Consider the following 12,267-nt stretch of genomic DNA (forward strand, 5'->3'; position numbering starts at 1 on the left):
ATTATATAGGTGTGTACACTGAGGTTAATGGGGGTAAATCCTACTTTTGTTACATTGACAAGCAAGATAAATGCTAATTTTGAATTTATCTCTTACCTGAAAACTTTTTTTCTTCAGCAGGTCTTCATAGATTTTAGACTTGTCTAGGCTTAGCTGAGATCTAAGAGGATCCATCTTCACTTTAATAGCACATTAAAAAGTCTAGACCAGAGATCAGAACTGGTTGCCTAGAGCTGAATTGTGATCATGAGACAGGTTTTTGGCACACACGAGAGTTTATTGGTGGGGATTCCCCAATATTAAGGTGATTATCTTTGTCAATGATTTGTTGGAATACATCCTGGTTTTTATGTCTGCCGTACTGATGTAGTTATTAACTACACCCCTTTTGTTCTCAAAAATGGCCCAGGGTGGAAAGTAATTATATGGTTACTCTTTCTATAAGAAGTTGGATTCTCATGTCCAGGAACAAATCTTCCAAGCTTTTCTGGGCAAAACCCAAACCTCTGCAAAGCATTCCTATATGGAAATGTGAAAAGGCAACTAGCTGGTCTGGAAAGTTGAAAACTTAATAAACTTTATGTATTTTATGTTAGTATTGTACCCTTCAATTCCATAGTATTTGGCTTCTAGGAGTAGGGCAGGAAGAATAGAAATGTTACCCACATAATAACCACCTTATAGAACTAGCAGGTAACCCGTTGATATGTTGTTTTATTTTGCAGGAAAATACTTGGCAGATAACTAATAAAATCTTATGCAAGGATTTGGAGGATTCATATAATGGAGAACTACTGTATGAGAAACAGGTTTTAATTTTGGTTTGATGAAAACAAACCAAAATCTGCACTTGGGATATATCTGCTGGAAATGTCAATGACTTTCAGCAATGATTTCCCTCACACAATACCATGATGACCAGTCCTACAGTATTTACTTCTAGGTGTAATATTGTTAATGGTTTTAAAATGTAATTATTGTATTTGTAAATTGTACTCATTCCAGTAAGGCAGTTATACTTGAGTTTTAGCATTTTACCATTCCTGAAATGGATGTAATTTAAACTGTGGTATGTAAATTTAATAGTAGTACTGTTGAATGGCACAATGCTTACAGAGGTAGATTGCATTTTGTCAATATATAAAATTTAAATATAATATTGATAGCTGTCATAAGGGGGTGCCACACACAAAGACAATTCAGTGGAACCAGAAAAAAACTTCCTTTTCTTCGGTCCTTAGTATGTTTTACTCTAGTGCTAAATAAAAATTCTATCTTCAAATATTTAGTGGGTTAAAGTCAGAAGCTATTTCAGAAAAAATAAAAATTCTAAGGTACATGCGCATATTCAAAGAAAAGCATTAATTGCCACTTTTTAAAAAGCTTTTTTTTCAAACTGCAAATTTCATAAAAATGCAAACTGTGTAAACAGGGCCTCTTATTTTTATAACTTGTGTAAAAAGGGAAAGCAATTCATATTTAAAGTTTATGAAATTATAATCAAGAGTAAAGAAGATGTCGAAGTCTTAACTACTTCCCCCCTCTCCACAGTTTAGCAGATGTGGCGATTACTGAATAATCAGACTAAAACCAAAATTGTGATTTTAAAATTTCAAGAATTCCCATGGTTGAACTGGTTAACAACTTTTGCACAATAACTCTAAACAGAGAATGCCTCCCATCCAGCATGGGGAATGGTACCAAGCATCTTCCTCTTTACCAATAGGAACCAAAACACTGAGTCTAAATATCCCAGAAAAAAAAGATTTTAGTCCCCTACTTAAACCAGAAGGAGAATTTTAATTGTCATCATTTATATCATTTGGGAAGGAAAAAATAAGCTTTATAAATCAAATTCTAACCACATTATTGTGCAATAAATTTCCTTTTGGATAAGATTCATTGTATGTAACTATAAATCTTTGCCATTCTTGGGGAATCAAAAAGAGAGTTATAGAAAATGTATGTTATGATTTCATTGTTGCAAGGTATAATAAAAACTGTAATTACTCAGTCTGGCCTCATAATATGGGAATTCAGGATGAAGAAGCTCTTCTTCAGGGGTCCCAGTTGTAAAACCTTCCTTCATTACAATCTGAAAACATGAATTTTCCTTTAAGTCATAGAACCTATTTTAAACATAAGCTAATTCCTACTCTAGGTTATACAATTAAATAACTATAATTATTAAGTTGTTATATTCATCATTAGTTGATAAATTTTATTTTACATTCATTCATACTTGACAAAGAACCTTTAGCCCCTTTAAATTTTAGAATCAAATTAAATTTTGTAAGTCTTACATTTAAAGTGAGATTGTGACTGGCAATTGTTTATAGTGAAACTTTTTAAATTAATATTTGTACTTCTCAATCAGTGCTTGCTACCAAGAGAATGTTCAAAATGACCTGTTTTACCTTAGAAGAATTCTTACTGTTCAAACAACTCTCAATTGGCTCGCCAAGCAGTCTCTGGTGTTGAAGTTCTTTGAACAAGTAAGTAATAAACTCACTTTAAGTAAAGATATTCAATTTGATTTTGTAACCAAAATAGTAAATGCAAACTTTTAAATCCCATGAAACACGGGGAAATTTCAGACACTGAAACCAATGGAGAGTAAGTAGCAGAAAATTGAGAATTATCCAGCATATGAATATAAAAATGTGTTTTTAAGAAATCAATTCATGAGAAAACATATTGAATATTAACACAAAGCATATTAAAAGTGTATAAATATTATTGGTTCTCATGTCTTGCTCATTATATCTTATTTTATTTTATATCTTTCTAGAGTGAATTAGTAATTAAACACAAGGGTTTTCTTTTCATAGAATAATTTGGTTGATATATAATGTAATTTAAAACAGATTACAATGATCTCTAACATTATTCTAATGTCTCTAGGCACTAAATTTGAAACTATGAAGATATCCTATGATTCCATAATTGGTCTTTATGAAACAGAATGAAAGTCAGAGATTTCAAAATTATTAATTTTGAATTATTATTATTATTATTATTGAATAACCAGAACCTTCATAGAGAATATATCCCTTCTTCTTTCAGAAAATAGGTCAAATAATAACACAATAAACTCATATCAGGGATTTAGATTTTGGTGGGTTTTTTTTAATCTTGTAGTTTATAATCTCCTGTTACTCCTGTATCCACAGTACTGTACAATAAGAATTTGTGTTAGGAAAAATGATCCTAGACAATGCAATTATAAAAGAAACATTAAGGCAGATTCATTATCAATTCCTAAAACAAAATGAGCTAGTACATATTTAGATTTTCAATACCAAGGGTTGAAATAAAAAGAAAGGGTTCTCATTAACCAGAACACCATTTCCTGAGCATTATGATTAAAAAAGATTCTGCTCTAACAAGATAGAAAGTATGAATGCTTTATTTTGCAACATGGGAAATATTTTTTTCAAATAAATTCCATATTTTCATGTTATTTTTAAAAATAAATTTTTGTTAAGAATTAGTCTGAATTTTAGCATAATTGGAACATACAATTCCAAACAATTAAATTTTAAATTATTTTTAAAGCTCTATTCTTCTCTACACGTACAGCCAAAATGAAAATTCACTGCATAGTATCTGGAAGTACATTTCACCTGTAAAGAAAGAATGTCCACATTTCAAATGGTTTCAAGTGACTAGAGAGGAACCATCCCCTCCAGAGAGTCAAACTACAGTTGTTTTATTTTTGTTTTTATGTATTTTTACTGAATCTCAATCTGCAAAGTGTTTGAGGCCATAATTACTCATATTTCCATTTCCAAATATTCATTTCAAAGAAGTCTAGTAACTACATTAGCTCTACCACTAACTCTTGCTGTGTGACCTTGGACAAATCATAGCCCTCTTTAATTTCTCATCTTTAGAATGAGGAGTTGAGATTGACAGTGGTTTCCAAGCTTTTCTTAACAGCCAAACTTTTTTCTACTAAAATTGCACATGGAATCCTGTTAGGCAAAATAGCTCAGAGCAATGAAGGAGTTCCTCCAGCAGTTTAAATCTGGTCCTCCAGAGCACTGTTTAAATACCATAATAACACAGCCGTGATCTATAAAGCTTCTCCCACCTCAGAAGTACCATGGTTCTAGTTGACTCAGAGAGATCCACCTTTGGGGGCTTTAAAAGAAACTTGTACAATCATAGTAATTGATATACAATAAAAATTGATATTCTCTTGAGTGCTTACCATGTACCAGTCACTATAGATGTTAGCTCACTTAATCTTTATATCAACCCCCAAATGGTAGATAATCTTTTTAATTAGTGTTTTACAAATGGTGACATTGAGGCTTAAACAAATTAATAATTTGCCCAAAGTGACACAGCAGCTGGAAGTAACCCAGTTATCTTGACAGCAGTGGGAGCCCTTGACCTGTTTTACTTGTTCATTCTGGGAAATGAACTCTTCTATTTTATTTTACTATACATATTCCACTTAAATACCCAGGTAAAAGGTGCTATGAAAAATTAATACCAAAATAAGGATAATTCCAAAAGCAAAATTGTTGGAAAAGGATATGTTTCTCAAAGCATGATTTGTGGACCACTTTTATTATCATTTATTTAACGAGGGAAATGATTTTGGCTTAGTTACCACTATATCCCCAGAGCCTAGAACATAGTGGGCATCAATAAATTGATATTGAATAAATAAATCTGTAGGAGTGGGGTTTAAGAATATGTATTTTGACAAGCACCCAAAATTTGAGAATCACTGCCCTAGTAGATCTCTCAAATACTTCTTAGTTCTGACATTTCATCAGATTTTACACATTCAATTATCACTTGAATACCATTTTTCTAGTGAGCTTATTTTTTCATTCAGTTCACTTAGCTTCCTACAATCTTGAAGAAAAAAAAAAGGTAGAGAGATTTTTCTAGGAAAATTCCTCTTTTCCTTAGAATTCTTTTATGCTATCTCAAACTGGCCTGAAATGCATTCTCTCATTGTCATTTTTCTGTCCTTTTTGTCAGTGTCTTAAAAGATTAAAAGAAGAAGTAGGGAGGCTGCAAGCTGTCATTCATTCCACATAAAATGTCCTAAAACATGGCTCCCTTCCTGCAAGGGACACAGACATCTAACTTGTGAGCTGACACTGTTTATTTTGTAGGCCTTTGAATTGGCTGCTTTATAAGCACGGACTACTGTCATTCCAAAAGAGTTGCACCAATTGCTTTCATTTTTGCTTTTTTTTTTCCTCAAAATAATCACAGTCTGTCAGTTAAAGTTGAATGACACGGTAAAATGTGCCTATATCTACTAAGGAGATGCGTTTGTGGTTTCTTGTTTTTTGTTTTTTTTTTAACTTTCTTTTTTCTAAAAGATTGTGCATTTGAGCAAAATCCCATTCAATGTAAATGTATTCATTTTGCTACATGGTTTTCTGGTCAACAATTTTTTTTAAATGGAAGCATAATTTTTTTATGGTATCAAAATTAGGGCGATCTCTAAATATCGCTTTAAAAGTTGTCAACATGATGTTTCCTTAAAATGAGTCAAATTAAATTGTTGATATGAATGAACAAGTCAATCTTTGTTACACTGATTAAAGAGACTGTTCTGATGACCCACCCCACCTCCTTTACTATGTGCACTTCTCTCTTCAGGCTTTATTGTGTTTTCCTGCTCCTTCCATTTTTTTTTTTTCATTCAGCAAACAGTAGTTGAATGCCATTTGCTCATTTGTGAATCAAACATGGCTACCATTACATTACTTTTTGTGGAATGTATGGAGGAAAAATGAGATAGGAGTGCAATGTTTAAGTCTCCAAATATTAAAAACAAAACCCATTAGCATTTCTATTTCTTTGATGTTCTGTAATCTTCTATAGGCTAGAGCTGCATTTTAAATATCTAACTGAATATCAAATATCCTTCTTGAAAGAAGATCAAATTTTAGGGTCTATTGAGTTGACCATGGTCAGACCTCTTGACTGTCCCTCATGTTTAATATCTGATGTCTATCCAAAATGAGTATTCCTAGGAGAGAAAGTCACCTCCTTGTTGACATTCACCATGGGTATAGTAACTTATTCTCTAGGCTTAACTTCTAATGTTATTTTTCCTTTGATTTATAGTATTTCTAATCGTCTCCTTCTATCTCTAGTGCAGTACATTGCCTGTTCTAAATACATCTTTAACCTTATAAGAAAAGATGTTTCAATGAAAAGCAAATATATTTTTATGTGTCCCTTAATTGGCAAAAGAAAATAAGGGTAATTCTACTTCATTCACTGTATTCCAGTGTTTTCCAAATCATGTTCAGGACTACTGCTTCTGGCAAATGTTCATTGTGGTCTGAGAATAAATGATCCTAGACCATAGTCCCAACCCACTCCTTGGACATTGATAATAAATGTTAGTGTTTTAATGAAGCTTAAGAAAGTTTTGGATCAGGAAAACACTTTTTTTTCTAAACACATCTTGAAGAAACTTTAGAAAAGTTTTCTTTTTAACACCGGTTTACATATCTTTCAGCAATTTCAAATAATATAACCAAGAATGCTTTGGAAAGATGCTTCTGGGTTTTTGTTTTAACTCTAAGGAAAATTTCTGCCACTTTAAATGATTTAGTATCTACTTTAAATTTCATAAGTATATTTTAGTGAATTTAACTTTATTACCTAAAGTATTCAAAACAAAACAATAAAATTGTTTTACTATTTTAAATTCTTAAGCATTATTTTTAGGATCTGCATTTATGGCCATCACATCATGCTGCTATCTGTTGAAGATGGTCCAAATTTCTTTACAGAGTAGAATTAATACTAGTGAACAATCTTTGGTAATACTTTATCTAAACACTTTAAGAAATTGAATCATGATGGATTGATGCTGACTACGTTTTTACATAATCTTGTTAGAAATTATATGAAAAACATTTCAGTTAAACCTAAGAAAAATGCACTATTTAGTATAGATTTTGCAGGACTCTACACAATGAGCATTACACAGTTCTTGTTTGCTTTGCTTTATTTTGCAAATCAATTGTTTTCACAAAAAATCAACAAAGTTCCTTTAGTAATTCCTGGGTAAACTGTCTGTTATCAGACAGAAAAGAGTAAAGCTGAATCACTTTACATTTCTCTAAGTAGAGTTCAATTTTTAATTCATTCAGAGTTTCTGAATCAGCTTGATGAATCATAAGCCATTTATCATTTTAAAACATTCCATTGAATGAGTATATCATGCAAATGTTAATTCCATCTCATTTGTTCAGCTGTATATTACTTCAATGACAGTTTCTTTTCTTTTCTTTTGGCAAAACAAATTTTAGTGTTATTCATACATCATTACTTTAAAATATTTTTTAAAAATACACCAAATGGCTATCACTGGGATCAAGGTCCAAAGCCAGGTTTTTTCTTTTCCTTATGAGATGATAGGATGATAATTTTTATAGCTGTGGTTTTGCAGCTCAGCATTTAGCTCTTGCTTTGTTAAATGGATATGCGTGAGAGAGACTGGCCCCTGTTTTCTCTCTCTTCCTGTGTCTCTCTCTCAGTCTAAGGGAGTTGGAAAATTGCTGCTGAATAATTTTTCCTGAAAAAGCCAAGTGTTGGTATGATGTGCTAATCTCATGTATAAGTAGGACTTCACTACAGGCCAAGCAGTCATTTGTAGAGCTGGCTTTTTAAACTGTTTGAAGAGTATTGGGTTTCAATATACAAAGGATTATTTTTTCACTTTACGTAGGAAAAGATCTGTATGAATGAAATGATCAAATGTTAATTCTGTGCCTACTAAATGGCAATGGAAGGCGTTGATTTTTTTTTTGTTTTGTACTTTTAACAATAAGAGAAACTAGGAAAAGAATCTCAGAAATTTTGTTGTATTTCTAAAGGTAATAAAATTCAGTCAGCTGTCTTTCTTAAAGAAAATGCTGTCAGTGTATACTTTGAGTTGGTGGTAGCTTTTATTTAGAGTCCTCCATGATCTTTGTAGCAAAAGTAAACAATGTCTTTATGACCTTGGATGGAGTACATATTTTCACAAAATACCTTGAGCATAAAATATTTATTAAAAAAAAACAACTCTGGGGTAAAATACTCAAATATACTTTTAAAATTAGTTAAAATGTTGATGGCTGGCTCTTTTTCCTACATGTGTAATTCAATAGAGAATACTTAATTCTCATAGCTGTGATGAAATCTTTACTGCTTATGTGCCGTGCTCAAGAAAAAAACCAGCAAAATGAAGCAAGGGTTTGTTCCTTCACAGAACTTCCCAAAGCTCTCTGATGAACAATGGTGATATGAATGTGTAATATTGACTTCTTGAAGATAATCATGAGAACATTTTAATGTTACTTGCCTTATAAATGAGAAAAGGTGTGGATATCATTTTTTGTAAATAATGATTTTTACAAGTGTTTTTGCCTTCATAATTTTCTCAATCACCCATTTCACAGAATCCTGAATATGCAATTGTTTATCATGGCACATTACTGCAACTAGGGTTCCCATTGCAGGACAAAGTTTAATTATACTTGAGAACAAGATCAAATATATAAGTAAGTTACTACTTAAATGTGATTTTTTTCTGGAAAATAAATGAAGAACATAAAAATAAGTTGAGTTGTGAACCTCTTTTATTACCAGCCTCTTAAAGTTTTACCACATTTCTGGAAAACTTCGTTGCATATTTAGGGTGGGCATGGTGGGCAGAAGGTCTGGCACGGTGCAAGGGCTTTAGAGTTGGACAAATCTCATTCTATAATTTAACTAGGGTCTTGAGCATGTTACTCAATGATTCTTCATTTCCTTATCTTAAAAAAAAATAGAGTTACTATCCCCTTATCCTAGGGTCACTGAACAGATTCAATGAGATAATATTTATCAGTCACCTAACAATTCCTAACTATTATATAGTAAATAGTCAACAATCCTTTCCTGTTCTTATTTTTATGTGAATAGGGATTGAGACGGGCCAGAAAATGTTAATGCTCTTTCTCCAATGCGATCCTAATCCTTATGCGCTCTACCATTATCCAGATGTATTGCTATTGACAGCCAATTCTAGCTGCACTGAGCACTCATTAATGGACATGCACCAAGCTAAGTGCTTAGGGCACCATCTTTTTCTATCTCCAATGATTGCCCACTATGTGAAGGTCCCTTCAGGGTCTGGTTTTGTTTGCTTTGGGTTGGGGGAAGGGCTCTGGGGTTAGAAGAGGGATAGTTATTAAGGAGGAAGGGGCTATTAGTTATGTCAGGTGGATTCTCAACCCCAAACAGTCTCCATTTCAAATCTTAAACTTTAAGGATTGGGGAGAGTGGTGTCAAGGAAAGTGTAACGTGAAAGTTTGTAATGTCCAAAAGATAAGCCTATGAGTTCCAAGAGGCCCTGGGCATATTATTCAATATCTCAGAATCTCAATTCTCTAAATCTGTAAAGGACTAACAACGCTTTCTTTTTTTTTTTTTTTTTTAATTTGCTTTATTTATTTATTTATTTTTGGCTGCGTTGGGTTTTCCTTGCTGCGCGTGGGCTTTCTCTAGTTGCAGCGAGCGGGGGCTACTCTTCGTTGTGGTGCATTATTTTGTAGCGAAACCTGGGATCTAGGCGCTCGGGTTTCAGTAGTTGTGGCTCACGGGCTCTAGAGAGCGGGCTCAGTAGTTAGGCGCACGGGCTTAGTTGCTCCTTGGCATGTAGGATATTCCGGGACCAGGGCTCGAACTCGTGTCCCCAGCATTGGCAGGCGGATTCTTAACCACTGTGCCACCAGGGAAGTCCCAACAATGCTTTCTTGAAAGAGTTATTGGGAGGACTAGATAAAACTAAAACTGTTTGCCAGTACCTGGTACATGTGAGCTCTATTATCAACCATCTGTGCCTTGGGGTGGTGGAAGGCAGCATCAGGGGTCGGGGGAAGGGAAGGGAGTGCTTTCCTTTCTCTCTGTACCTCGCATTTCCCGTCCTAGGAACCGGCAACATTTCCCACTCCTGCCCCTGACATCTGCAAAAGGAAACTGATGAAGGCTCCCAGGGCTGCCCCTTGAGTTCCCAGATGTCCCCCTCGCTATAGAATGACTCGGCTTCTCTCCAGCTCGCGGCCATCCCAAGGCACAGCCAGGCTCAGGGTAGCCCCCTCTGGGCAGTGACGAGGAGATCCTCCACTTCCTTAGGCGGATCACAGGACTACGCAACTACAATGTCTGCCTGGGGCGGGCCAAGGACTCTGTTTGAGAAGGTCACCTTGGAGACGGGCCGCGGAGTCCAGGGGGAGTGCGCGGGCATTCGCGGGCAGAGGGAAGCCTCCTCGCCCCGCGCTGGTCCCGGCAGCGGAGGAGCCCGTGGTCTGGGAGGCCCCCGGCCGAGCCGCGTCTGCATCTCCAGCCCTGCCTTAGATAAATGTGCCCTCTCCGCAGCGCGTCTGGGCAGGAGCAGAGAAGATTGACTGAGGCAAAAGGCAAGTTCGAGGATCGAGGGGCCTATGGGGAGAGGGCCCTGTGTTAGAAATGGCCTGCCTGCCTTGTCCATGACCTCTCTCTCTAATGCCTTATTCCTCCTCCCTCCAAGAAATAAGAAAAAAGTGGCCCCAGTTTTTGGAACTGGAAGCGGGTCCTGGCCTTTTGTTCCCTGCCCGCCTGTGTGCCTCGGCTTTACAGTGACGCCCAGTGCAGAGCTGGCCAGCCCGGTCGGATCGTGGAGCAGCATGAGTTCTGAGCAGTCTGCCTGAGGTCTGGCGACACCGGCGGCCTCAGCCCCTCTGGACCTCCAAGTCCCAATTCTGGCCTGCGGGGCAGCTTTGGAAACAGGTGAGCAGACCGAGGTCTATCTGTGTCACTTTAAGGTTGGAACCTGAATGACCCACTTAAACAGGATCAGTATGTCTTGTCCACACATATACACGCTCACACAGACACAGTCATGTACACAGACACACTCAAACACAAAAGCACACATGCCTTCAGTGCACAGACACATTACACACAAAGGTGCACACACCGACATACAAAGGCACACAGGTATACAGATAATCACTCATACACACAAAGAGATGCTCACGTGGGCACTCACACAGGCACACACATTCATGTACACAGACACTCACTCATACACACAGCCTCACACACTCATGGGGACACACTCATGCTCATACACACAAGCACATGCCCACAGAGACATATGCTCACATAGAGATGCTCACACCCATGTACACACACTCTCACACACAGGTCCACAATCACACGCACCCCACACTGCCTCGCTTCCTAACACACAGTACCTCTGCTGTATTTGTGTGCCCTTCAGTACCCTTTGCCTCTGTCTGCCCTGACACTGATCACACTGGGGCTTTAGGCTGTGTTCTTGTCTGCCCTACCCACTTCAACTGCCAGCTCTTTGAAGGCAGGGACTGTTTTAGTTCTATTTTAGTGCCTAGCACAGTGTCTCCCTGTTAGGGCTCTCAGATTGACAGATTATAAAATAATTCCAGTGAATGTCTAAACTTGTATGTAGACAATAGGGCAGTAGAGTTATAGTCAAGTTCTGGGAAGTCCATTCCTACTACTAGCTTTTTCACAAGCATTTGTGAGAGGAGGTAGGTTTTCCAATAAATTACTTCATTAAAAGTTCTGTTTGCATATTGAATGATTCCATTTCTATGAAATGACCCAAAGAGGTAAATCCATGGAGACAGAAAGCAGAGCAGTGGTGACCAGGGACTGGGGTGACAGGAATGAGGAATGACTGCTTATGGGGGGGTGGGATTATCTCTTGTGTTGATGAAAATGTTCTAAAATTGGTGCTGGTGTTGGGTGCACAAGTCTGTGAATATACTAAAAACCATTGAATTGTGTACTTTAAATGGGAGAATCGTGTGATATATTATCTCAATTAAGTGGTTTATTAAAAAAAATTCTGTTTGCTCTTTACAAAGTAGATCACTGTTGCTTGAAAAAAAAATACCCTTTGGAGAAGCAGCTCATCTTAATTTTTAAAGTAATAGCAGCAACAACAAATGTTAATTAGCAAAATATCATTGAGATTAAATTTGGGGGGGGCAATAAAAATATTGTTTTCTGGTGTAGGATAATATCGTTCTTCTACATATGGCTATCATTTCTCAGTGACTTTAACCTCTTCTGCAGTTAAGTATTTTTGTTGCAGCTTAATATATGCTTGTGTGAATTAAGTATGCTATTGCATAAATAAAAGTTATCAGATGGGACTTTCCTGGTGGTCCAGTGGTTAAGACTCCGTGTTTCCACTGCAGGGGGTGCGGGTTCCAT

The 12,267-nt window shown here is 36.2% G+C and overlaps 2 protein-coding genes across 19 annotated transcripts in view; both read left to right on the plus strand.

Moving 5' to 3' along the window:
- Positions 1-8,483, plus strand: part of SGIP1 (SH3GL interacting endocytic adaptor 1) — a 224,863-nt gene extending 216,380 nt beyond the window's left edge. For all 17 annotated transcript variants that reach the window (XM_057530639.1, XM_057530689.1, XM_057530695.1 and 14 more), the window contains one exon: positions 726-8,483. In XM_057530639.1, the coding sequence (XP_057386622.1) occupies positions 726-748 (23 nt within the window). In that variant the 3' untranslated portion in view covers positions 749-8,483. The remainder of the gene's footprint in view (positions 1-725) is intronic.
- A 1,501-nt stretch (positions 8,484-9,984) lies between these two features.
- Positions 9,985-12,267, plus strand: part of DYNLT5 (dynein light chain Tctex-type family member 5) — a 32,511-nt gene continuing 30,228 nt past the window's right edge. Inside the window, exon 1 of one of the 2 annotated variants that reach the window (XM_028163004.2) lies at positions 9,985-10,791. The gene's annotated coding sequence lies outside the window, so the exon portion shown is untranslated. The remainder of the gene's footprint in view (positions 10,792-12,267) is intronic. The other variant, XM_028163008.2, reaches the window with a different exon arrangement.

The sequence above is a fragment of the Balaenoptera acutorostrata genome, chromosome 1, assembly GCF_949987535.1.
Source record: "Balaenoptera acutorostrata chromosome 1, mBalAcu1.1, whole genome shotgun sequence".
NCBI classification, from domain to species: domain Eukaryota; kingdom Metazoa; phylum Chordata; class Mammalia; order Artiodactyla; family Balaenopteridae; genus Balaenoptera; species Balaenoptera acutorostrata.